Source organism: Schistocerca americana, chromosome 3, assembly GCF_021461395.2.
Source record: "Schistocerca americana isolate TAMUIC-IGC-003095 chromosome 3, iqSchAmer2.1, whole genome shotgun sequence".
NCBI classification, from domain to species: Eukaryota; Metazoa; Arthropoda; class Insecta; order Orthoptera; family Acrididae; genus Schistocerca; species Schistocerca americana.
This window is the reverse complement of record NC_060121.1, coordinates 127036356-127064105: the sequence shown is the minus strand read 5'-3', so window position 1 is coordinate 127064105 and position 27750 is coordinate 127036356. Positions and strand designations below refer to the sequence as shown.

Genomic DNA, 27750 nt, shown 5'->3' with positions numbered 1-27750 from the left:
CCAGTCGGACACATGCACGGTGTATGTAGCATCAGTGAGCGTGCTGTCCATGTGTAGAATGGGGAAGACGTGCGATCTGTCTGAAGTTGACCGAGGGCAGACTGTGATGGCCCGAAGGCTCGGCAAGAGCATTTCGACAACTGGACGACTCGTCCGCTGTTCAAGGACTGCTGTGGCGAAACCAACGTGGGACAACGTCCAGACGTCATGGGGACGGGCGGCCAACATTCATTGCAGATGTCGGACATTGTCGACTGGGCAGACGGGTAAAACATGATGGGTGCCGAACTGTGGCGGAACTAATATCAGACTTTAAGCCTTGGCAGAGTAAAAGTGTGTCTGAACATACAGTTCACCGAACACCCCTAACGATGGGTCACTGCAGCCAATGACCCATGCATGTGCCAATGTTAACACCACGACATCGGCAACTACGGCTGACATGGACACATGATCATCGGCACTGGACATTCTTGCAGTTGCAGAGCGTTGCAAGATCTGAGGAATCTGGGTACCTTCATCATGCCGATGGGAGGACGCAAATCCGTCGCCCTCCAGGGGAACAGCTCTTTGACCCATGTCTGTGGAACGGAGACAAGCTGGCGGCGGTCCCATTATGCACTGGGGCACGTTCACCTGGGCATCCATGTGTCCGGTGGAGCTCGTGCAAGGCACCATGAGTATCGTACACTGGTCGCTTACGACGTAGGGGGCAGGTGGGGGAATTACACGCACGTGGGTAATCCCACGCAGGCTGATTTACGAAGTTTGAATGGCGCGAGATGTTCCCAGTTGGTGCTACACCCTGCCGGCAGGAGTAACAACTACTATGCAGCTTATGCCAGCCATTTTCCAGTGGCATTGTTGGAGTAGTGAAGTACTGTTTATTTTCGGCGTGTCTCATGTAATTTTGGTCAGCTGTATTTTGCAAGGTAAGTGCTACTATAAGTTGCTTTAATGTAATTCTTGCATATCAACTATTAACCCTAGATGAAACCTTTAATTTAATTGTACATTTGTCCCGCTATTTGAATTAGGTGCCGAGTTATGCTTAGGTTAGTCATCGAACTTACAGTGGGGTAATGCCACGCAGCTGTTGAAGTGCTTGGAATTCCCCCTTGCAGGTTATATTTTCAATACTAACGAGTTTTTTTTAAATCTCACATGGGTAGATATTATAAAAGAAAAACCCAGAAAGCAAAATGGACGCACGAGAAACTTTGTAAGGCTCTTGATGCCATCAAATCTGGAAGAAATATAAGATAAGTATCAAGAGCTTTCTGGATTGATGAAGCTACTCTGCAAACGACATTGAACGTTAAAAATACCGAGGGTCCAAAACTTGGAAGATACCCAACATTTTCGACAGAACAGGAAAATGAGATTAGGGATCACGTCATTACAATGGCATTACATGCATGCAGCTGCGAAAGATTGCATTTGAGTGTGCAGAGGCTAACAACATTGCAAACAATTTTGATAAGTCATCTAGGTTAGCTGTAAAGGATTGGCTAGCTCTGTTTTTAAAAAGAAACCCAAATATTAGCATAAGAAAACCTGAAGTAACTAGCATTAACTGAATACAGGCATTTAATGAAGAAGAGGTTAATGCATATTTTAAAAACTTAGAACATCTCTTTGATAAATATAAATTTAAAGAGGGGCGAGTGTTCAACGTCGATGAAACAGGCATAAATACAAAAGCCCGAGAGAATTTCGGCTCCTAAAGGTGTTAAACAAATAGGTGGGGCCACGTCTTGGGAAAGGGGTAAAAACGTGGCGATTTCAGATGATGTCTGTTTAGTTTGTAGAGAGTTTGGGAAGGATGGAGAACTATGGTACCGATGTATTTCTTGTAGCAGATGGAGTCATGAAGAATGTTGTGGCTGGAACACTCCAAAAGGTTACATGTGCGATCTTTGCTGTATGGTATGAGAAAATGAGCTATTTCCACATCAAAACAAAAAAAAATGTAAAAAACCAAAATTATAAGATATGTTTCTAGAATTACATTATTTCGTTCTTAAATATACTGTTTACTATTTGTAGTAACTAATAAACAAATAAAAATAGCAAGTATTGTACAATTTTATGGTTTGTTTGTTTTACGTGTTATTACCCAGTACTTTGCGTGTCATTACCCTCAGGGGTGGGGAATACCACGCATTTGCAATTTTTTTTTATTTTAATGTTCAAAATTAAAGTACAGTTTATAACTATTTATAGACGATTGGAATAATGTGGAGAAATGTCCATTGTATGGTATGTACTTATTTTCGTAGGTTTTAATGACGTAACGAATGGTTCACATCGATTTTTCCTTAGGTGCGTGTATTTCCCCCACTCTCCCCTACACCCCTTCATGACGATCATATTTCCCGACGGCACTGGCATCTTTCTGCAAGAAAATGCGCCATGTTACAAAGCGAATACCGTCATGGAGTGTTTCTAGGTGCTCAGTGGTGAAGTCCATTTGGTGTGCTGGCCCCCCATCGCGCCATATGTGGACACACTCCAACACGTCTGGGACGTGATTGAATGTGGCGTCATAGTTCATCACCCGCCCCCCTTTCCCCAGAATTTATGGGACTTGTGTTTGCAGATATGGTGCCAACTCCCTCCAGTGACTTACCAAGTTCTCGTTGCTTCCATTCCATGACGAGTCGCCGCTCTTATCAGTACCGAAAATGGACTGCCAGATATTAGGCAGGTGGTCCTAATGTTCTGGTTGATCAATGTGCAGTACCAATGCTGCGAGAATAATAATTGCTTGCACCTAGAAATGCGCTCAGTTACTCGAAATACTGACTTGCCCAATACACGCAACCCGTGTAGTATTGTAAACAAACCAGCTCCAGACACGCGTACACCAGCTGTCAGTTTCGAATATAGTGCGGACTGCGTTTCACAACCAATCAAAATGACACAAATTTATTATAGGCCGTGTAATGATGGTTTGCAAATTTGCTCACTTCAGAAAGTTATGAAATTCTTAAGTTATAAATCAGAAGCTACGAAACACGCGATGCTAGATTTGAGGATTCTGCATTTGTCAAATGCACTGAATGGATGGGAGCTTACCTGACTTTTGTTTCAAAAATAAACAGCTAAATTGTAGCGAGCGAAATGTGTAGCAAACACTACATTTAACTATGTGTTGGTACTGTTAATTGATAACGTTGTGCCGTCCTTTGTGGCCGAGTGGTTCTAAGCGCTTCAGTCTGGAAGCGCGCGACCGCTACGGTCGCGGGTTCGAATCCTGCCTCGGGCATGGATGTGTGTGATGTCCTTAGGCTAGTTAGGTTTAAGTAGTTCTAAGTCCTATAGGACTTATGACCTCAGTAGTTGAGTCCCATAGTGCTCAGAGCCATTTGAACCATATTTATCAGTCCGTTTGAGATCTCCTCTGTGGCTGCACCTCACCTCCTTACAGGGTTCCGAGATAATGTAGCGATGTTTACGCGTGATGCTAGATTTGAGGATTCTGCGTTAAAAAAATGTCTCCAACCCGCTATTTATCTATCGCAAGTAATGAAACGTCTCCCATTAAATCGCAGCTATCGCCGTGACTTTTGTGTCCTCGGACTGAAATTCCGGATTAGGCACAATTTCAAATACGCAAGACAGCTGTATTTACAGAGAAATTGTCCCTGCTCCATGGTATTCGCGAAACAGACTCAGTTTAATGAGTAATACGACACAGAAAATGCAAACATGTCCGGAGGAATACTGCATCGAAATTCAGAACAACACAGGCACTGCAATGTCGTTAAGTCTGGAGATCGTGCTGGCCAGGAAAGTTGCTGCACGTCAGGCAGAACACGGGCAGTGTTTGGGCGAGAATTATCCTGTGAACAACACATCTTCCTGTTGCAAGAACGGCAAAGGAATGGGTCTGCACTTACCGTTCGCTGGTTAGTGTCCCCTCCATGAACAGCAAAGGTGAAAGAGAGTTGCAGCTTATCGCAACGCAGACCATAAGGTGTGGGATGGGGCCAGTTGTGTTGGACGAATACTCCCTACGACACAGCGTTCAACAGGTCGACGCCGTATGTGCACACCACACAACCATCATTTGCGTGCAGGCAGAATTTACTTTCACAATTCATAATACGTTCTGTGTTATTATGTGGTGGTCCCATCTGCGGACGACATTTTCAAGAGTAGCTATTTTGAATGTCTGATTCACACCCGGGGTCGCCCCTTGAGAATGTCCTCCACAGATGGGGACAAAACGTTGGGTTTTAAGGTGAAATCCACCCAACCACGTCATAACAGCCTAGAACATTTTATTAATTGTTACATTTCCGGCCGTGAAAGTTTACATTTTAGAATCTACTTTCATCGCTGAAGAGCAATGAGCGTCATATCATCTTCCAAGTGATTCTCTGTCGGCACCAGTCGAGCCGTGCACGTCGATTCAGTTGTGTGAGTGGAAGACGGGCTAGAGGTGGGCGTGCGTGCCCGTACTCCCACTGCCAACAACCGGCTCGCTAGACTTCGCGGTCACACATCTGGGTTCGTAAGCTCACTTACCTGTGCAGTGGTAGCCGTACGACCTATACTACTGGCCATTAAAATTGCTACACCAAGAAGAAATGCGGATGATAAACGGGTATTCATTGGACAAATATATTACACTAGAACTGACATGTGATTACATTTTCACGCAGTTTGGGTGCATAGATCCTGAGAAATCAGTAGCCAGAACAACCACCTCTGGCCGTAATAACGGCCTTGATACGCCTGGGCATTGAGTCAAACAGAGCTTGGATGGCGTGTACAGGTACAGCTGCCCATGCAGCTTCAACACGATACCACAGTTCATCAAGAGTAGTGACTAGGGTATTGTGACGAGCCAGTTGCTCTGCCACCATTGAGCAGACGTTTTCAATTGGTGAGAGATCTGGAGAATGTGCTGGCCAAGGCAGCAGTCGAACATCTTCTGTATCCAGAAAGGCCCGTACAGGACCTGCAACATGCGGTCGTGCATTATCCTGCTGAAATGTAGGGTTTCGCAGGGATTGAATGAAGGGTAGAGCCACGGGTCGTAACACATCTTAAATGTAACGCCCACTGTTCAACTCGGGTCGTCATACATCTTAAATGTAACGCCCACTGTTCAAAGTGCCGTCAGTGCGAACAAGAGGTGACAGAGACGTGTAACGAGTGGCACCCGATACCATCACGCCGGTTGATATGCCAGTATGGCGATGACGAATACACGCTTCCAATGTGCATTGACCGCGATGTCGCCAAACACGGATGCGACCATCATGATGCTGTAAAGAGAACCTGGATTCATCCGAAAAGATGACTTTTTCCATTCGTGCACCCAGGTTCGTCGTTGAGTACACCGTCGCAGGCGCTCCTGTCTGTGATGCTGCGTCAAGGGTAACCGCAGCCATTGTCTCAGAGCTGATAGTCCATGCTGCTGCAAACGTCGTCGAACTGTTCGTGCAAATGGTTGTTGCCTTGCAAACGTCCCCATCTGTTGACTCAGGGATCGAGACGTGGCTGCACGATCCGTTACAGCTATGCGGATAAGATGCCTGTCATCTCGACTGCTAGTGATACGAGGCCGTTGGGATCCAGCACGGCGTTCCGTACTACCCTCCTGAACCCACCGATTCCATATTCTGCTAACAGTGATTGGATCTCGACCAACTCAAGCAGCAATGTCGCGATACGATAAACTGCAATGGCGATAGGCTACAATCCGACCTTTATCAAAGTCGGATACGTGATGGTACGCATTTCTCCTCCTTACACGAGGCATCACAACAACGTTTCACCAGGCAACGCCGGTCAACTGCTGTTTGTGTATGAGAAATCGGTTGGAAAATTTCCTCATGTCAGCACGTTGTAGGTGTCGCCACCGGCGCCAACCTTGTGTGAATGCTCTGAAAAACTAATTCTTTGCATATAACAGCATCTTCTTCCTGTCGGTTAAATCTCGCGTCTGTAGCACGTCATCTTCGTGGTGTAGCAGTTTTAATGGCCAGTAGTGTACCACTGCTGCCCTTCCAGTCCGACGATCCTGGAGGCGTCTGTGCTACGTGGGTGTGCAGAACCTCGCCTACTTGTGTGAGAATTAGAACGAAGGTCAGCGTTGGCCGTAATATTGATGTTTTATTGACAGCAAAATCGATTTTCAATCACATAGTGATCGTCTTCAGTGCTGTGGTGTGAGAATGTGGACGTGAAGACTGACACAAGCACTGTGTGCACAATGTGCTGAATCAGCACATCCAACTTGTGTGGCAGTTCTCCGAAAGGACCATACCGCCACTCGGGAGATCACAGTTAGACACCTTCCAAACTCTATCAGTTGGCTGTAGGAAGTACGAGGCGTCTCCGTGGCATGGTTGCCTGTTTGCTTCACACGTCTGCACCACACTGAGCTATCTGCCTGTGAGCATTCCCGACTGAAGGGCGGACACAGATGGCGTTCTGTAAGCTAAGCCACTAAGCTGTCTGTTGACGGCCGACGTTGAAACCATTATACAGTTCCCCACAGCCATTTAATGAACAAAGTAAGAGCATATGGACTATCAGACCAATTGTGTGATTGGATTGAAGAGTTCCTAGATAACAGAACGCAGCATTTCATTCTCAATGGAGAGAAGTCTTCCAAAGTGAGAGTGATTTCGAGTGTGCCGCAAGGGAGTGTCGTAGGACCGTTACTATTCACAATACACATAAATGACCTTGTGGATAACATCAGAAGTTCACTGAGGCTTTTTGCGGATGATGCTGTGATATATCGAGAGGTTGTGTTGTTGTTGTGGTCTTCAGTCCTGAGACTGGTTTGATGCAGCTCTCCATGCTACTCTATCCTGTGCAAGGTTCTTCATCTCCCAGTACCTACTGCAACCTACATCCTTCTGAATCTGCTTAGTGCATTCATCTCTTGGCCTCCCTCTACGATTTTTACCCTCCACGCTGCCCTCCAATACTAAATTGGTGATCCCTTGATGCCTCAGAACATGTCCTACCAACCGATCCCTTCTTCTAGTCAAGTTGTGCCACAAACTTCTCTTCTCCCCAATCCTATTCAATACCTCCTCATTACTTACGTGATCTACCCACCTAATCTTCAACATTCTTCTGTAGCACCACATTTCGAAAGCTTCTATTCTCTTCTTGTCCAAACTATTTATCGTCCATGTTTCACTTCCATACATGGCTGCACTCCATACAAATACTTTCGAAAACGATTTCCTGACACTTAAATCTATACTCGATGTTAACAAATTTCTCTTCTTCAGAAACGCTTTCATTGCCATTGCCAGTCTACATTTTATATCCTCTCTACTTCGACCATCATCAGTTATTTTGCTCCCCAAATAGCAAAACTCCTTTACTACTTTCAGTGTCTCATTTCCTAATCTAATTCCCTCAGCATCACCCGACTTAATTCTACTACATTCCATTATCCTCGTTTTGCTTTTGTTGATGTTCATCTTATATACTCCTCTCAAGACACTGTCCATTCCATTCAACTGCTCTTCCAAGTCCTTTGCTGTCTCTGACAGAATTACAATGTCATCGGCGAACCTCAAAGTATTTATTTCTTCTCCATGGATTTTAATACCTACTCCGAATTTTTCTTTTGTTTCCTATACGAGAGGTCGTAACAATAGAAAATTGTACTGAAATGCAGGAGGATCTGCAACGAATTGACGCATGGTGCAGGGAATGGCAATTGAATCTCAATGTAGAAAAGTGTAATGTGCTGCGAATACATAGAAAGAAAGATTTTAGAATATAGCAGGTCAGCAACTGGAAGCAGTTAATTCCATAAATTATCTGGAAGTACGCATTAGGAGTGACTTAAAATGGAATGATCATATACAGTTGATCGTCGGTAAAGCAGATGCCATACTGAGATTCAGTGGAAGAATCCTAAGGAAATGCAATCCGAAAACAAAGGAAGCAGGTTACAGTACACTTGTTCGCTCACTGCTTGAATATTGCTTACCAGTGTGGGATCCGTTCCAGATAGGGTTGATAGAAGAGATAGAAAAGATCCAACTGAGAGCAGCGCGCTTCGTTACAGGATCATTTAGTAAGCGCGAAAGCGTTACGGAGATGATAGATAAACTCCAGTGGAAGACTCTGCAGGAGAGACGCTCAGTAGCTCGGTACGGGCTTTTGTTGAAGTTTCGATAACATATCTTCACCGAGGAGTCAAGCAGTATATTGCTCCCTCCTACGTATATCTCGCGAAGAGACCATGAGGGAAAAAAAACAGAGAGATTAGAGCCCACGCAGAGGCATACCGACAATCCTTCTTTCCACGAACAATACGAAACTGGAATAGAAGGGACAACCGATAGAAATACTCAAAGTACCATCCGCCACACACAGTCAGGTGGCTTGCGGAGTATGGATGTACACGTAGATAACTCTATATATCTACTATCCCCCAGGTGGCGTATGCCGTCATCGGATAAAAATCGACGCCGTCTTTCCAGGTGTATGAAGTTTCTTTCCGATAGTGTGACTTATGCTCAGCTTGCAGTCAAGAGAAGACCGAGAATGTTCTGTGAAAAACGATTCCTGTTGTCACTCGCAGACGATTTATAAGATATACCAGGTTACTCCAGACTGGATGCCAAAATGAATATTATCAGCCTCAAATAGATTTCTACGATTGCAAGCAACATCACGTAACTCATCTCAGTTCCCAAAAGAGTAACGGTGCTACCAAAAGCTGATTCTACCTATAAACAGCTTCGTGATTATCACCCTGCTCGATATGTACAGAAGACCTCAATAAACTACTCAATCACAACTAAGAAACCTTTAATTCTCAGTTACGAAATAAAGGCAAAACTTCACGGTGGTATTAAGCTGTGCTAAACACACTGTGGTAATAGTATGGTTTTAGAGAAAGCAGGTGTGTTCGAGAAGCAATTCTAGCTCTGCGAGTAGTAACAGAGGACATATTTAGAAAAAAACAAGGAAGATGAGAGAGTTTTGGTTATTTGGAATACGGTAAAATATTTTCCGTTTTTAGGCAGTTTGGTATCAACTACGATGATAAAAGGGTAAGACATTCTCTTTGTGCTAAGTAGACTGCATTAGTTAGCATTAAAGGAATGTCCAAAGCGGTTGGAACTGTGACGGCTTTAAAAGCAGAGCAGGGTCGCTCTTTCACCCTACTGATACTTACTTCGAGATCGTCCTTTACTTCTTTTACAGCTGCTTCCATGTAGGATAATGAAAATGAACACGAATTGAGTCAGCTGGACCTACCGATAACAAACAGACCCGAACTTTTCGACTCTGTAAGCGCAGAACAGGGAATCAGTGATCATAAGGCCGTCGCAGCATCCCTGAATATGGAAGTAAATAGGAATATAAAAAAAGGGAGGAAGGCTTATCTGTTTAGCAAGAGTAATAGGAGGCAGATTTCAGACTACCCAACAGATCAAAACGAAAATTTCTATTCCGACACTGACAATGTTGAGTGTTTATGGAAAAGTTCAAGGCAATCGTAAAATGCGTTTTAGACAGGTACGTGCCGAGTACAACTGTGAAGGACGAGAAAAACCCACCGTGGTTCAACAACAAAGTTAGGAAACTACTGCGAAAGCACAGAGAGCTTCACTGCAAATTTAAACGCAGCCAAAATCTCTCAGACAAACAGAAGCTAAACGATGTCAAAGTTAGCTTAAGGAGGGCTGTGTATGAAGCGTTCAGTGAAATCGAAAGTAAAATTCTATGTACCGACTTGACAGAAAATCCTAGGAAGTTCTGGTCTTACGTCAAATCAGTAAGTGGGTCGGAATGGCATTGAAACAGAGGATGACACACTTAAAGCTAAAATACTAAGCACCTTTTTCCAAAGCTGTTTCACAGAGGAAGACCGCGCTTCAGTTCCTTCTCTGAATCCTCGCAAGAACGAAAAAATGGCTGACATAGAAATAAGTGTCCAAGGAATAGAAAAGCAACTGAAATCACTCAACAGAGGAAAGTCCACTGTACCTGACGGGATACCAATCCGATTCTACACAGAGTACGCGAAAGAACTCCCCCCCCCCCCCCCCTTCTAACAGCCGTGTACCGCAAGTCTCTAGAGGAACGGAAGGTTCCAAATGATTGGAATAGAGCACAGGTAGTTCCAGTTTTCAAGAAGGGTCGTCGAGCACATGCGCAAAACTATAGGCTTATATCTCTGACATCGATCTGTTGTAGAATTTTAGAACATGTTTTTTGCTCGTGTATCATGTAATTTCTGGAAACGCAGAATCTACTCTGTGGAAATCAACATGGATTCCGGAAACAGCGATCGTCTGAGACCCAACTCGCTTTATTTGTTGATGAGACCCAGAAAATACACAACTGGCCATAAAAATTGCTACACCAAGAAGAAATGCAGATGATAAACGGTTATTCATTGGACAAATATATTATACTAGAAATGACATGTGATTACATTTTCACGCAATTTGGATGCATAGATCCTGAGAAATCAGTACCCAGAACAACCACCTCTGGCCGTAATAGCGGCCTTGATACGCCTGGGCATTGAGCCAAACAGAGCTTGGATTGTCTTGTGATAGCCAGAGCGAGAGCACCAGCAGCAGCGAGTACTGTTTGTATAAAGCGTTTATTTTGCATTTTGTTTACGACCTTCCACTAAGGAAGGGATTCTATTTGTGTTTATCTGCTCTGCATAGTAACTAACAGTTCTTGATAAAACTTTACGTAGTTTTCGTGTTAGATTTCTTAGTGTTTTCTTGATCGTTTAGAACAGAAAGCGCCCTAAAACCGTCTTTTGTTTGTTTCGCGGCCGTTAGCCACTAGTCACTTGAATCAGCAGTTGTCTTGTGACAGCCAGAGCGAGAGCACCAGCAGCAGCGAGTACTGTTTGTATAAAGCGTTTTTGTACTTATTTGCTGCGCTTAGCTTTTAAATAGTTTTTCTGGGAAAACCTAGCGTAGTTTTCGCGTCTCGTATTTCAGTGAGTGTTTCTTGATTATCAGAGTAGCTCATCAGAAGATTATCTTGGGAATTTGTCACCTTATAGAGTAGGGTAAACATAGTCATGTGTAGGGACTGTGGTTGTTGTGAGCGGACGCAAGGGGAATTGGCCACTCTTCGGGGGCAGGTGGAGGCTTTGTCTGTTAGGCTCATCGAGCTCGAGGCGCAGGCGTCGGCTCGTAGTGGCGTTGGGGCAACTGTGGTGAGACCTATGCCTACTTCGGTGGCCTTGTAATCACATGGAACCCCTGATGTCGCTGCGTCTTCCGGCAGTGAGCATCTTACCGGTCAGCCATCACTCCAGGGTGAATGGCGGACAGTGGTGGGCTCGCGCGTGCCTGGCCGAAAGGGGAAGGTGGGATCTGGCCGCGTGGCAGCTGCCTTACCCCTTTCCAACAGGTACGGGGTGCTTCCTAGTGGTGATGACATCGTTTCCGAGCCACCACAGGATGCCTCGCCTGTTGCGCCAGTGGCCGATTCTCCGGCAAGGTCCCGACAGTCACAGAGGGCGGGCCTATTAGTTATAGGGAGCTCCAACGTTAGGCGGGTTATGGAGCCCCTTAGGAAAATAGCGGGTAGGTCGGGGAAGAATGCCAATGTGCACTCGGTGTGCTTGCCGGGGGGTCTCGTCCGTAATGTGGAGGAGGCCCTTCCGGCAGCTATTGAACGCACTGGGTGTGACCGGCTGCAGATAGTAGCACATGTCGGAACGAATGACGCCTGCCCCTCGGGTTCTGAGGCCATCCTTGGTTCCTTCCGGCGACTGGCTGATTTGGTGAAGACAACCAGCATCGCACGCGGAGTGCAAGCTGAGCTTAATATCTGCAGCATAGTGCCCAGAGTCGATCGCGGTCCTCTGGTTTGGAGCCGTGTGGAGGGTCTAAACCAGAGGCTCAGACGACTCTGCGACTATAATGGTTGCAAATTCATCGACCTCCGTTATTGGGTGGAGAACTGTAGGGCCCCCCTAGACAGGTCAGGCGTGCACTACACACCGGAAGCAGCTACTAGGGTAGCAGAGTACGTGTGGCGTGCACACGGGGGTTTTTTAGGTTAGAGGGACCCCCCCTTGGGCGAAACGATATAATACCTGACGGCTTACCAGAGAGGACATTATCATCGTTGATAAAGAACGTCCGTCCTCAGAGACCAAAAACAGGAAAAGTTAACGTAATATTGGTAAACTGCAGGAGTATCCAGGGCAAGGTTCCTGAATTAGTATCTCTTATTGAAGGAAATAGTGCGCATATAGTATTAGGAACGGAAAGTTGGTTAAAACCGGAAGTGAACAGTAACGAAATCCTAGACACAGAATGGAATATATACCGCAAGGATAGGATAAACGCCAATGGTGGAGGAGTATTTATAGCAGTAAAGAATTCAATATTATCCAGTGAAGTTATTAGCGAATGCGAATGTGAAATAATCTGGGTTAAGTTAAGTATCAAAGGTGGGTCAGATATGATAGTCGGATGCTTCTATAGACCACCTGCATCAGCAACCGTAGTAGTTGAGCGCCTCAGAGAGAACCTGCAGAACGTCGTGAAGAAGTTTCGTGATCATACTATTGTAATAGGGGGAGACTTCAATCTACCAGGTATAGAATGGGATAGTCACACAATCAGAACTGGAGCCAGGGACAGAGACTCTTGTGACATTATCCTGACTGCCTTGTCCGAGAATTACTTCGAGCAGATAGTTAGAGAACCAACTCGTGAAGCTAACGTTTTAGACCTCATAGCAACAAATAGACCGGAACTTTTCGACTCCGTGAATGTAGAAGAGGGTATCAGTGATCATAAGTCAGTGGTTGCATCAATGACTACAAGTGTAATAAGAAATGCCAAGAAAGGAAGGAAAATCTATTTGCTTAACAAGAGTGATAGGGCACAAATCGCAGAATATCTGAGTGACACCATCAAACGTTCATTTCTGAGGAAGAGGATGTGGAACAAAAATGGAAAAAATTCAGGAACATCGTCCAGTACGCCTTAGATAAGTTCGTACCGACTAAGGTCCAAAGCGAGGGGAAAGATCCACCGTGGTATAACAATCATGTACGAAAGGTACTACGGAAACAAAGAAAGCTTCATCATAGGTTTAAGAGTAGTCGAATCATAGCTGATAAGGAAAAGCTGAACGAAGCGAAAAAGAGCGTAAAGAGAGCAATGAGAGAAGCATTCAACGAATTCGAACATAAAACATTGGCAAACAATCTAAACAAGAGCCCTAAAAAGTTTTGGTCATATGTAAAATCGGTAAGCGGATCTAAATCCCCTATTCAGTCACTCGTTGACCACGATGGCACCGAAACAGAGGACGACCGAAGAAAGGCAGAAATACTGAATTCAGTGTTCCGAAACTGTTTCACTGCGGAAAATCGTAAAACGGTCCCTGACTTCAGCCGTCGCACGGACGCCAAAATGGAAAATATTGAAATAAACGATATCGGAATTGAAAAACAACTGCTATCACTTAGTAGCGGAAAAGCATCCGGACCAGACGAGATACCCTTAAGATTCTACAGTGATTATGCTAAAGAACTTGCCCCCTTTCTATCAGCAATTTATCGTAGATCGCTGGAAGAACGTAAAGTACCTAGCGACTGGAAGAAAGCGCAGGTCGTTCCCATTTTCAAGAAAGGTCATAAATCAGATGCGAATAATTATAGGCCTATTTCGCTTACGTCAATCTGTTGTAGAATAATGGAACATGTTTTGTGTTCTCGTATTATGACGTTCTTAGATAATACAAATCTCCTTCATCATAACCAACATGGATTCCGCAAACAGAGATCATGTGAAACTCAGCTCGCCCTATTTGCCCAAGAAATTCACAGTGCCGTAGACACTGGCGAGCAGATTGATGCCGTATTCCTGGACTTCAGGAAGGCATTTGATACGGTTCCGCACTTACGTTTAGTGAAAAAAATACGAGCTTACGGAATATCGGACCAGGTTTGTGATTGGATTCAGGATTTCCTAGAAGAAAGAACACAACATGTCATTCTTAACGGTTCAAAATCTGCAGATGTAGAGGTAATTTCGGGAGTACCGCAGGGAAGCGTGATAGGACCTTTATTGTTTACAATATACATAAATGACTTAGTTGACAACATCGGTAGCTCCGTGAGGCTATTTGCAGATGACACGGTTGTCTACAAGAAAGTAGCAACATCAGAAGACTCGTACGTACTCCAGGAGGACCTGCAGAGGATTAATGCATGGTGCGACAGCTGGCAGCTTTCCCTAAACGTAGATAAATGTAATATAATGCGCATATATAGGGGCAGAAATCCATTCCAGTACGATTATGCCATAGGTGGTAAATCATTGGAAGCGGTAACGACCGTAAAATACTTAGGAGTTACTATCCGGAGCGATCTGAAGTGGAATGATCACATAAAACAAATAGTGGGAAAAGCAGGCGCCAGGTTGAGATTCATAGGAAGAATTCTAAGAAAATGTGACTCATCGACGAAAGAAGTAGCTTACAAAACGCTTGTTCGTCCGATTCTTGAGTATTGCTCATCAGTATGGGACCCTTACCAGGTTGGATTAATAGAAGAGATAGACATGATCCAGCGAAAAGCAGCGCGATTCGTCATGGGGACATTTAGTCAGCGCGAGAGCGTTACGGAGATGCTGAACAAGCTCCAGTGGCGGACACTTCAAGAAAGGCGTTACGCAATACGGAGAGGTTTATTATCGAAATTACGAGAGAGCACATTCCGGGAAGAGATGGGCAACATATTACTACCGCCCACATATATCTCGCGTAATGATCACAACGAAAAGATCCGAGAAATTAGAGCAAATACGGAGACTTACAAGCAGTCGTTCTTCCCACGCACAATTCGTGAATGGAACAGGGAAGGGGGGATCAGATAGTGGTACAATAAGTACCCTCCGCCACACACCGTAAGGTGGCTCGCGGAGTATAGATGTAGATGTAGATGTAGATGGCGTGTACAGGTACAGCAGCATGCAGCTTCAACACGATACCACAGTTCATCAGGAATAGTGACTGGCGTATTGTGACGAGCCAGTTGCTCGGCCACCATGACCAGACGGTTTCAATTGGTGAGAGATCTGGAAAATGTTCCGTGTCATCCTCAGTGTAGGATGCGGATAGGAGGGGCGTGGGGTCAGCACACCGCTCTCCCGGTCGTTATGATTGTATTCTTGAGCGAAGCCGCTACTATTCGGTCGAGTAGCTCCGCAATTGGCATCACGAGGCTGAGCACCCGGGAAAATGGCAACAGCGCATGGCGGCCGGGATGGTCACCCATCCAAGTGCCGACCACGTCCGACAACGCTTAACTTCGGTGATCTCACGGGAACCGGTGTATCCACTGCGGCAAGGCCGTTGCACTGACCCTTAACATGGCAAATGTAATGTATTGCAAATACATAGAAGGATTCTTTATTGTATGATTATGTGATAGCAGAACAAACACTGGTAGCAGTTACTTCTGTAAAATATCTGGGAGTATACGTACGGAACGATTTGAAGTGGAATGATCATATAAAATTAATTGTTGGTAAGGCAGGTGCCAGGTTGATATTCATTGGGAGAGTCCCTAGAAAATGTAGTCCATCAACAAAGGAGGTGGCTTACAAGATACTCGTTCGACCTATACTTGAGTATTGCTCATCGGTGTGGGATCCGCACCAGGTCGGGTTGACGGAGGAGATAGAGAAGATCTAAAGAAGAGCGGTGCGTTTCGTCACATGGTTATTTGGTAAGCGTGATAGCGTCACGGAGATGTTTAGCAAACACAAGTGGCAGACTCTGCAAGAGAGGCGCTCTGCATCGCGGTGTAGCTTGCTGTCCAGGTTTCGAGAGGGTGCGTTTCTGGATGATGTATCGAATATATTGCTTCCCCCCACTTATACCTCCCGAGAAGATCACGAATGTAAAATCAGAGATATTAGAGCGCGCACGGAGGCTTTGCGACAGTCGTTCCTCCCGCGAACCATACGCGACTGGAACAGGAAAGGGAGGTAATGACAGTGGCACGTGAAGTGCCCTCCGCCACACACCGTTGGGTGGCTTGCGGAGTATAACTGTAGATGTAGAATAATTCAGTACCAGGACTCTTCAACGAGCATTTTGCTCTATACGAGACACCATGTCATGAGACTCTGAGGGTGTTGAATCTTTTCTGTGTGTTCTTTTTCTTACGCTTACATTACAGAAATTTAATGTTCGTTCTTTTGTATAGTATGAGCAATTACGTATCAGACGAGAAACTTAAAAAAAGTTATATTAATGATAAGATGTACGAATAAGACATCTTTTGAGTAATGACTGTGAACTACCAACTTGACTCACCCCGAAGAATATAATGGAATAATTGAGTCTGTTGCCTCTTCAACTGCCATTCAGGATATTGCCTTGTCCGTAATAAATTTCGCTCTGAATATCATTTTTGGGCAAGTATAAGCGTAGATTAAAAACAACGCAGATCTTTCTAAATTTTCACAATTACTTCTGTGTTTTCACTAGTGTAGTATTGCATAATTAATCAACAAGGGACAATATGAACTTCACAGAATGAGAGTAATTTTGCCCGAAGGCGGAAGGAAGGAAGGAAGGAAGGAAGAAAGGAAGATTATGGATTAAAGTCCCGTCGACGACGACGTCATTAGAGGCGGAGCAGCATTCTCTGTGGACCACGCTGTAACTTATCTTCGGCGCCAGACAAACTGTTAGTCCGATCTTTGGAGAAGTCTTCTCGTCACATCAACCAATAACAGACGTCCTCTTTACCAGCGACCTCTTCGCGTTCTCCTATGTGCCTCTGTTACCTTTCGTTTTCTTTGGCGTCAGGTTATTCGTTCGAGACAGCTTCTAACTCTTCCACAGTGGAACTCTATTTTGTAAAATATTCACAAAGTTAATTACAGGCAATTTCCCTTCTCAATCTAATAGTTCAGTCAAATGAAAGGATTCTATGGCGTTCATAAAAACTTCTGAACGAATATGAATAATGATGTGAAAGTACGAATACTACTCAATCACAACTAAGAAATCTTTTATTCTTAATTACGAAATAAAGGCCAAAGGTTGGTATTAAGCTGTGCTAAACACACTGTAATAATAGTATGGTTTTAGGGAAAGCAGGTGTGTTCGAGAAGCAATTCTAGCCCTGCGATTAGTGATAGAGGACATATTTAGAAAAAAACAAGGAAGATTAGAAGGTTTTGGTTATTTGGAATGGGGTAAAATATTTTCCTTTTTTAGGCAGTTTGGTATCAACTACGATGATAAAAGGGTAAGACATTCTCTTTGTGCTAAGTAGACTGCAGTAGTTAGCATTAAAGTAATGTCCCAAGCGGTTGGAACTATGACGGTTAGAAAAGCAGAGCAGGGTCGCTCTTTCACCCTACTGATACTTACTTCGAGATCGTCCTTTACTTCTTTCCTGGCTGCTTCCATATAGGATGATGAAAATGAACACGAATTGAGTCAGCTGCGTAATGAAGCGGAGCGAGTGCTAGGTGACGTACGGAAAATGTACAGACATTAAACGAGAATTGAGGAAACATGTGTGACTCTGATAGACATGCTGGACGGGTAAAAGTTAAACTTGGACAAGAGACACTTGAAAATATGGTTGAATGTTGCTATCTAAGAAGCATAACAGAAAAAGAAGGAAAATGCTAGACTGGTATAGTAGCGAGAATTGTGCAAAACAGAACGGTTTTCAATAAAAATTAATAACTGCTAACATCCACAACTATAAAGAGCAAAGAATACACATCCAGAGCTATGTCTGGACCACTACTCTATAGAGGTGCGAAACTTCAGCAATGAGCCAGACAGAAATGTAACGATTAGAGCGTGTTCTGATATTTGGCCTTAGAGGAGACTGTTAAAAATTAGAATGATTGACCGAGTAAGAAACGCGGACGTACTGCAACGAGTTAACTGGAAGAAAATGTTAACAAAGAACATGATAATATGAAGAGACAGAATTAGTCGACAAAAATTACGACCTCAGTCGTTGCCATAAATTGTAGTTGAAGGAACGGAGAAAGGACAGAGTTGCAGGTGGCAGGCCTAGATACGAGAAGATAAGTCAGATGGTGGCAGGATGTGGGATGCATAGAGGATATCTGGCATTCGACAGGAATGGAAATTCAGCCAGACCAACCTTAAGGCTAACGACCAAAAAAGAACAGTAACAGGATTCGTAAAGAGTGAAGTAGCGAATAATGGGTGAAATGTGTACTTCGATATATTGGGTTGATCCATAAATTCGTACCGTTTCCCCCTAAGTTTAAAAAACACAATAGAGGCACATATTATAGGTCTCAGTAATCAATAATACATTCTCCTTGACTATTTACAACAATCTGCCAACGCTGGGGTAGCTTTTCGATTCCGCGACTGTAGAAATCACTTGGTTTTTAGGCGAAGAATTTGTCGACCCATGTTCGGAGCGCGTTTTCGTCCGGAAAGGACATTCCTTGAAGGTTGTTAGCAAGCGGAAAGGGAGTAAATCTGAAGTCGCAAGATCAGGTGAATAAGATGTGTGTGGAATGACTTCGCGACCGAACTCCTGTACAGTGTTTGTCAGTCCAGCAGAACGCGGATAGGTGTCATCGGCGAGTAGCATCACTTCACGCAGTCTTCTTGGTCGTTGTTCTTGGACTGTGTCTGCAAGACATCTCAGTTGTTGGCAATAAATATCTGCACTGACGGTTACACCTCGGGAAAGCAATTCATAGCACAGCACGCCGTCGCTGTTCCACCAGACGCATAACAATATCTTTTGTGGATGCGCGTAGGTCTGAACCATGCCTTTCTTTTCCTTACGTTAGCACAAAGGCACCATTTTTCGTCACCAGTAACAATACATGATAGGAATGGTCGGCATTCACGAGCCAACTGATGATGAGCAAGCAGAAACGCAAATACGGCCACCCACTGATTTTTGTGATTTTGGCTTAAAGCATGCGGTACCCAAACACCCGACTTTTGAAGCTTCCTCATTGCATGTAATCTTGGTTCAAATGGCTCTGAGCACTATGGGACTTAACATCTGTGGTCATCAGTCCCCTAGAACTTGGAACTACTTAAACCTAACTGACCTAAGGACATCACACACATCCATGCCCGAGGCAAGATTCGAACCTGCGACCGTAGCAGTCGCGTGGTTCCGGACTGAGCGCCTAGAACCGCTAGACCACCGCGGCCGGCTGTAATCTTGGACGATGATGGAATGATCACAGTTCATCACGTGCGCCAGTCATCGAGTACACTGATTTGGATCATTGTGGATTAATACGTTTAAATGATCTTCATCAAACCCCAAGGTCTTCCTGAACGTGGAGAGTCGTCAATGTCAAAACGGTCCTCCTTAAAACGATAAAACCGTTTTCTTGTCGTGCTCTGTCCAGTGGCATTATCCCCATACACGGCACAAACGTTTCTGGCTGCATCCGCTGCTGCCACTCTTCCACTGAACTCAAACAGAAGAGTACATTGGAATTCTTCCGATTTCTTCGCTTGGCACTCCATTTTCTAGTGTGCACAGGTCCACTCATTATCCCCAAATGACACAATGACGACATGTAAACTCAAATAGCAACAATGAAAGAGAAGTAAGTAATGACAACTGATAAAATGAAGTGGCGTATGGCATGGCTGGCCGGGAGGCCCCATCTGGGGAAGTTCGGTCGCCAAGTGCAAGTCTTATTTCAGAATGCCACATTAGGCGACTTGAGCGCCGGTGATGAGGACGAAATGATGATGAGAACAACACAACACCCGGTCCCCGAGGGGAGAAAATCTGCAACTCGGCCAGGAATCGAACCCGGGCCCGGTTGCATGAGAGGCCAGCACGGTAACACCCAGCTAGCCAGGCTAACGACAATTGATAAATAAGCCCATAGCAACCGGAGTACCAACGTACAACAAAGAAACGCTATGAACTTACGCACCAATTCAATTCCCTGACACAATTCTATTAAACGGTTAAATATATCCATGACGACAGTCACAAAGCTCTCAGCCCGTCTATTCTTGAGCACTTCGTCAGGCCAAGGCCGTTACGAAGTTGGATTAAACAAAACGCTCAACCAACTCCAGTCTTAGATACTACAGAAGAAGCTAAATTACGAGATTACTTTTCCCAGGAAGATTCAAGAAATACGTCCTTGCATCTACGAACACTGGAGAAATTAGCGGTTATACAAATGGCAAAGAAGGGAAAGCAGAAAGGTGGAAGTATATAGAGGGTCGATACTTGGGCGATGTTCTTGAGGACAGTATTATAGGAATGGAAGAGAATGTAGATGACGATGAAATAGGAGATATGATACTGCGTGAAGAGTTTGACAGAGCACTGAAAGACCTAAGTCGAAACAAGGCCCCGGGAGTAGACAACATCCCATTAGAACTAATGACAGCCTTGGGAGAGCCAGGCCTAACAAAACTCTACCATCTAGTGAGCAAGATGTATGAAATAGGCGAAATACCCTCAGACTTCAAGAAGAATATAATTATTCCAATCCCAAAGAATGCAGGTGTTTATATTAAAAAACTAAAAACCCGCCTCGATTACGAAAAAAGCACCTAGTGTTAAGTGTTAACCCCCCTGGCTTTAGGTATAGTTTTTAAGAGTTCCTCCTGTTGTTATAGGTAGCTTGATATATAAGTTTCTTTACTAGCATAAGCAACCGTGTGCGGTTATTTTTAGGTTTCATCTCCTATTTAGCTCGTCTCTTGTTCTGCCATTTCATTTTTTGGTATACGTTGATCCACGGTTGGGAGTATATGGGCTATTTAGCCCCGACCCATGGATAAACTTTCTCGTATTCGTATGCGTATGCGCATGCGCATTCAAGGAACTGCCCTTGTCTTACGCATGTGCATACATAGCGGTTCAGGCTTGAGTGAGCGACCGTTTGTAGCTGCAGTTTATGGCGGGTCATGGTCCATCGAACATAGGCCGGTGTGAGGTGGAGCATAGACCATTAAGTTAAGTAGTGGTTTTGACTTTGTACACATGTACTGTTTGTGTTTTTCTTTCTTTTTCGTTCATAAATGTATAGCTATGGTGTTCTTTTAATCATTGACAAAGGTCTTCTTAGGCACTTGTGGGTTTTATTGTTGTTATGAAGAAGGTGTAGTTATCTACGCCGAAATCTGAGTTAACACTTAACACTAGGTGCTTTTTTCGCAATCGAGGCGGGTTTTTAGTTTTTAAAATATATTATCCAACAATTACTGACGCGCTGCGATGTTGAAGGTTCTTAAAGCAGGTGTTGACAGATGTGAAAATTACCAAACTATCAGTTTAATAAGCCACGGCTGCAAAATACTAACGCGAATTCTTTACAGACGAATGGAAAAACTGGTAGAAGCCGACCTCGGGGAAGATCAGTTTGGATTCCGTAGAAATGTTGGAACACGTGAGGCAATACTGACCCTACGACTTATCTTAGAAAATAGATTAAGGAAAGGCAAACCTACATTTCTATCATTTGTAGACATAGAGAAAGCTTTTGACAATGTTGTGTTGAATACTCTTTCAAATTCTAAAGGTGGCAGGGGTAAAATACAGGGAGCGAAAGGCTATTTACAATTTGTACAGAAAGCAGATGGCAGTTATAAGAGTCGAGGGACATGAAAGGGAAGCAGTGGTTGGGAAGGGAGTGAGACAGGGTTGTAGCCTCTTCCCGATGCTATTCAATCTGTATATTGAGCAAGCAGTCAAGGAAACAAAAGAAAAATTCCGAGTAGGAATTAAAATCCGTGGAAAAGAAATAAAAACAGGTTCGCCGATGACATTGTAATTCTGACAGAGACAGCAAAGGACCTGGAAGAGCAGCTGAACGGAATGGACAGTGTCTTGAAAGGAGGATATAAGATGAACATCAACAGAAGCAAAATGAGGCTAATGGGATGTAGTCGAATGAAACCGTGTGATGCTGCGGTAATTAGATTAGGAAATGAGACGCTTAAAGTAGTAAATGAGTTTTCCTATTTGGGGAGCAAAATAACTGATGGGCGAAGTAGAGAGGATATATAATGTAGACTGGCAATGGCAAGGAAAGCTATTCTGAAGAAGAGAAATTTGTTAACATTGAGTATAGATTTAAGTGCCAAGAAGTTGTTTCTGAAAGTATTTGTATGGAGTGTAGCCATGTATGGAAGTGAAACATGGACGATAAATAGTTTGGACAAGAAGAGAATAGAAGCTTTTGAAATGTGGTGCTACAGAAGAATGCTGAAGATTAGATGGGTAGATCACATAACTAATGAGGAGGTAATGAACAGAATTGGGGAGAAGAGAAATTTGTGGCACAACTTGGCTAGAAGAAGGGATCACTTGGTAGGACATATTCTGAGGCATCAAGTGATCACCAATTTAGTATTGGAGGGCAACGTGAAGGGTAAAAATCGTAGAGGGAGACCAAGAGATGAATACACTAAACAGATTCAGAAGGATGTAGGTTGCAGTAGGTACTGGGAGATGAAGAAGCTTGCACAGGATAGAGTAACATGGAGAGCTGCATCAAACCAGTCTCTGGACTGAAGACCACAACAACAAAAAACAAATGGCTGCTGATTGCAGTTCTTCCATTGAACCTTTCACTAAAGGAATAGCAAATGGCAACGAACTGCAGGAATGATACTGGCCTGCTGTGTACACAGTATTATTTACATATGTGTGAATATAGAATTATTCGAGCAAATTGCGAAAATCCCGCTGCTTGTGCAATTTCAGTGACCTCTGTTTTCTGGCTTACAGCACATCCCAATGTGCGCGTGTTCATCACTCAGGGCGGTCTGCAGAGCTTTAATGAGGCCGCCTATTACGGAGTCCCTCTACTGGGGATTCCTTTCTTCGGTGACCAGCACCACAACGTGGCGAAAATGGTCGACGCCGGCATCGGCATTGAGCTCAAATTCTGGGACGTCGCGAGAGACTCGATTTCGGACGCCATTCGAAGGCTTACTGAGGATAAAAGGTAATGTACAATATGTGAATAAATTAGGAGTAGTTTTAGCAGATTCTTAAGCTCCAGTGAACTGTGTAACAGATGCTTGGGTTCGGAGAATGTGGCTCTATACACCATATGACTGTGACTTAGGTGTAATTTTTGTTTAGAAATTACGTTCTCTGAACACTATTAAACCTTAATTAGTCTTAAGGTATGTAGATAGGGTGAGGAAAAAGTGCTGCCCTTGGAGGTCGGAATGTGATTCCTCATCCAGATTTAAGACAAAGGTTTATCTAGCAAAATCAGATCTGTATGAAAACGGGGAGCTGTCAGCACTCACACATCGTGCAGCGCATCGGAGTATACGGAGGAACGTGCATCACCCCCCCCCCCCCCCCCACGGCCGTACCAGCTGTCATAGCTCACTGAGTAGGCTGCTGGGACATCGAACCCACATGCACCGTCCAGCTATGGTTCGAACCCTTGTCAGGTCGTCTTTATTTTTTTAGACCTTCGTTCCCTAATTCTAGTCGTTTATAAACAGGACATCATTTTGTCATATGATAACAGCCTATCACATAGGCCGGTATTACACTATCAAATTTCTTTGTCAAATATCTTTGTCCAATATCTTTGTCAAAGATATGTGATGGTGTAATAGAGAACTTTGTCAAATGTCGTCCAATATTTGATCAAATTTAGGGCCTCACTGCAGATTTGATCAAAGAAGTCGCTTGTCTTGTGTTCACTGCAGTGTGACATGTTACCACATGGAGCGCTAGCATCGCTTGCATTCTGTCGCCTGTAGTGTTTTTATAAAAATTGCAGGTAAACACAATTGGTGTGCGCCGACAACTACAAAATTAGTAGAGATGTATGAAGCTGATGAGGCGCTTTACAACGTGAGGCACGCTGAATACAAAAATAGATTACGAAGATTGGAGACCTGACCTAACCCAACCCAACCCTCTCCTGTAGCAAGGAATCGGAGTGTTACAGTGAGCCTGTCTTCTGCAGATGTATCGGTTCTTAAGTGAATATTGTGCTTTGTGATATGAGGATACACGTCATTGAGCACATGCAGAAATGAATGCTCATCCATTCTTAAGTAATTGATGTACGACTTGACGTCCTTCACTACAAGCTCACGTAACAAGTTTTGTTGAATGCTTTTACCGTGTCGTCGTAAGACCCACGGCTTCACCCGGGTATGTTTCCTTTTTTTCCCCCGCTTCTCTTCCGCATGTGCACACAGTGCAATTGTGGCACATGCAACTGCTGCGGTTAATAACAAGTTGTTGTTGTCAGCCATCTTGAACTTTGACGAAAAATACGATGACAGTGTAGTACCCCTTCTAGCGCTACGGTTGCCATGTCACTCATGACACTGATTTTCCTTCAGGGACATGGAGCGTCACACGTGTAGACTCCAGTAACATCAAGATAGTTCTCTTTGTGCGATCTCTAACCAGTCTTCAGTGTAGACACAAAATTGGTTTATTGTACCAGATTTACGAACCAGCTTACACAGCTTATGTTTGATGTCATCTTAGTTTCACAGGAATTTATATTGTTCAGTACTCTTGATACTAGAAGTATTGCGTAGAAACGGAAAGCAAAAAGTCTCTAAAGTCTCATACTTCGGACCGTCGCATCTGGAACTGCTCCTTAAATATTAAGAGCACAGAGAATCACATACATTATTGTAAGTAGTTAAATAAAATGGACATACATTTTTATACTTTATTATTCTTACTGCTTTTAAAAAAATAACATCTCTTCAGTTTCTGGGAAAATGTTTCCATCGCTGCACTGTTGAGAGGAACTCACCGTAAAAACTAATTACGCCTTCTTAGAGTTTACATCTTCCATTACTCATTCATTGGTCGTGATATGAGTTCTTTATCATAACATGAGCCGTTTCTTTCTCTGTTCCAATCGTAAATCCCTACTGCATCCAACATTATCCCGCCCCTCTTCGCTTTTGTATTTTCCTCTTGCTGTATTTATTAATATTTCTCCTTCTGCATTATTGAAAGTCGGTTTTGTTGATTCATATAGACACTCAAGTATGATATGTTATCACTTTTAGGCATTGCAAAAATTCATTGTCAACCTTCCTTCTTTCAACAGGTTCAGCGAAAACATGAAGCAGTTCTCAGCCGTCTACCGTGAGCATAAGGAAGAGAGCCTTCCTAAAGCCATGTGGTGGATCGAGTATGTACTTCGACATAACGGGGCTCCCCATCTGCGCAGTGCCGCAAGAGACCTGACTTGGTACCAGCACCTGCTTCTAGATGTCATTGCCTCTGCGCTGGCTGTTGTAGTCTGCTTTTGTATATCTTTCTATTGTACAGTTAGGTTTCTGACCTCCAAACTACTTCAATTTAAGAAACTGAAAACCAGCTGAGAACCTAATCTTCTGTTATACAGAAGTATCTTTGGATGTTAATTTATTGAAAAACTGTGTATCTGGAATGGAATGGTGAAAGAGATTCATGCACACTGATTCGTAAAGTCTTTGTCAAGACTGTGTGATTTGAACTGCAAGGATATAACTTTTAAATCTCGTTTACTTGACGTCACAGGTGGGGAAAAACTGTGAGTGTATAAATTCACTGTGTGTGTGTATAAATCCACTGTGTTTGATGTAATTTAAACTGCATGCCAAATGAATTTTCTCTCTTGTTTCCGCAGATATTTGCAATTTTGTTTGTGAAGTGTGTAGGTGGAGTCAGATCAAACAAACACTGTTTATCATGTCTCTTATGCGACGCCCAGCGTCGTTTTGTTTCCCGTTACAAACAAACTGATTTCTATAGATGAATTTTGTGTGACCATTCCATAGAGCGTTCCTAAATTAGTCTAGTGCGATATTAGTTTTATTGATACATATAAAAAACGATGCTTCTTAACACGAAGAATCACCAGTATCTCAGGCAGTGATTCGCATGACGCCCTCGCCCACACTGACTGCTTACCATTATGCAGCAGCACTGCTCAGCCGCTGCCTACAGTACTGGTGATTCTTCGTGTTAACAAGTATCCTTTTAATAAGAATCAATAAAACTAATATCACACTAGGCTAATTTAGGGCAGCTCTATCAAATGGGCACACAAAATTCATCTATAGAAATCAGTTTGTTTGTAACGGGAAACAAAACGACGCTGGGCTGCCCATAAAAGACGTCATGAGCAGCATTGAGCTGACCCCCAGCTATAGTTTTCACAAACCAAATGGCAGATATTTGCCGAAACACCAGAGAAAGCGCGCCTAACAATTCTGGAGATGAACAGCCTGTATACATTTTTAGACAAAATACTAACCCGAATTCTTTACAGACGAATGGAAAAACTGGTAGAAGCTGACCTCGGGGAAGATCAGTTTGGATTCCGTAGAAATGTTGGAACACGTGAGGCAATACTGACCCTACGGCTTATCTTAGAAAATAGATTAAGGAAAGGCAAACCTACATTTCTAGCATTTGTAGACATAGAGAAAGCTTTTGACAATGTTGAGTGGAATACTCTCTTTCAAATTCTAAAGGTGGTAGGGGTAAAATACAGGGAGCGGAAGTCTATTTACAATTTGTACAGAAACCAGATGGCAGTTATAAGAGTCGAGGGACATCAAAGGGAAGCAGTGGTTGGGAAGGGAGTGAGACAGGGTTGTAGCCTCTCCCCGATGTTATTCAATCTGTGTATTGAGCAAGCAGTGAAGGAAACAAAAGAAAAATTCGGAGTAGGTATCAAAATTCATGGAGAAGAAGTAAAAACTTTGAGGTTCGCCGATGACATTGTAATTCTGTCAGAGACAGCAGAGGACTTGGAAGAGCAGTTGAACGGAATGGACAGTGTCTTGAGAAGAGGGTATAAGATGAACATCAACAGAAGCAAAACGAGAATGGAATGTAGTCGAATTAAATCGGGCAATTCTGAGGGAATTAGATTAGGAAATGAGACACTTAAAGTAGTAAATGAGTTTTCCTATTTGGGGAGCAAAATAACTGATGATGGTCGAAGTAGAGAGGATATAAAATATAGACTGGCAATGGCAAGGAAAGCGTTTCTGAAGGAGAGAAATTTGTTAACATCGAGTATAGATTTAAGTGTCAGGAAGTCGTTTCTGAAAGTATTTGTATGGAGTGTAGCCATGTATGGAAGTGAAACATGGACGATAAATAGTTTGAACAAGAAGAGAATAGAAGCTTTCGAAATGTGGTTCTACAGAAGAAGGCTGAAGATTTGATGAGTATATCACATAACTAATGGGCAGGTATTGAATAGAATTGGAGAGAAGAGAAATTTGTGGCACAACTTGACTAGAAGAAGGGATCGGTTGATAGGGCATATTCTGAGGCATCAAGGGATCACCAATTTAGTATTGGAGGGCAGAGTGAAGGGTAAAAATTGTAGAGGGAGACCAAGAGATGAATACACTAAACAGATTCAGAAGGATGTAGGTTGCAGTAGGTACTGGGAGATGAAGGAGCTTGCACAGGACACAGTAGCATGGAGAGCTGCATCAAACCAGTCTCAGGACTGAAGACTACAACAACAACAACAGCTAAATTTCATATGGAGCAACATATTACGTAATATGCACCAAAAGCAATATCATAGGGACACAGAACTTCCTGCATTATATCACTTCAGTGCAAATATCTTAATAACTCTGCCCATCAACGATCGATGTACACGTCATCATGAAGCTGACATACAAAGCTATAATTAACCCAAATATGAAATTTTTTATCGAATGGTTTCATTAAAATCGTTCCAGTAAAATTTG

General features: G+C 43.5%; 1 protein-coding gene and 1 pseudogene across 1 annotated transcript in view; one reads left to right on the top strand and one right to left on the bottom strand.

The window, feature by feature from the left end:
- The window catches only part of LOC124605913 (UDP-glycosyltransferase UGT5-like), a 34381-nt gene extending 9013 nt beyond the window's left edge, over nucleotides 1–25368 (top strand). Inside the window, exons 3-4 of the mRNA XM_047137866.1 lie at nucleotides 22766–22985; nucleotides 25092–25368. Coding sequence (XP_046993822.1) covers nucleotides 22766–22985; nucleotides 25092–25368 — 497 coding nt within the window. The remainder of the gene's footprint in view (nucleotides 1–22765; nucleotides 22986–25091) is intronic.
- Nucleotides 15251–15368, bottom strand: LOC124608291 (annotated as a pseudogene).
- Nucleotides 25369–27750: the final 2382 nt, after the last annotated feature.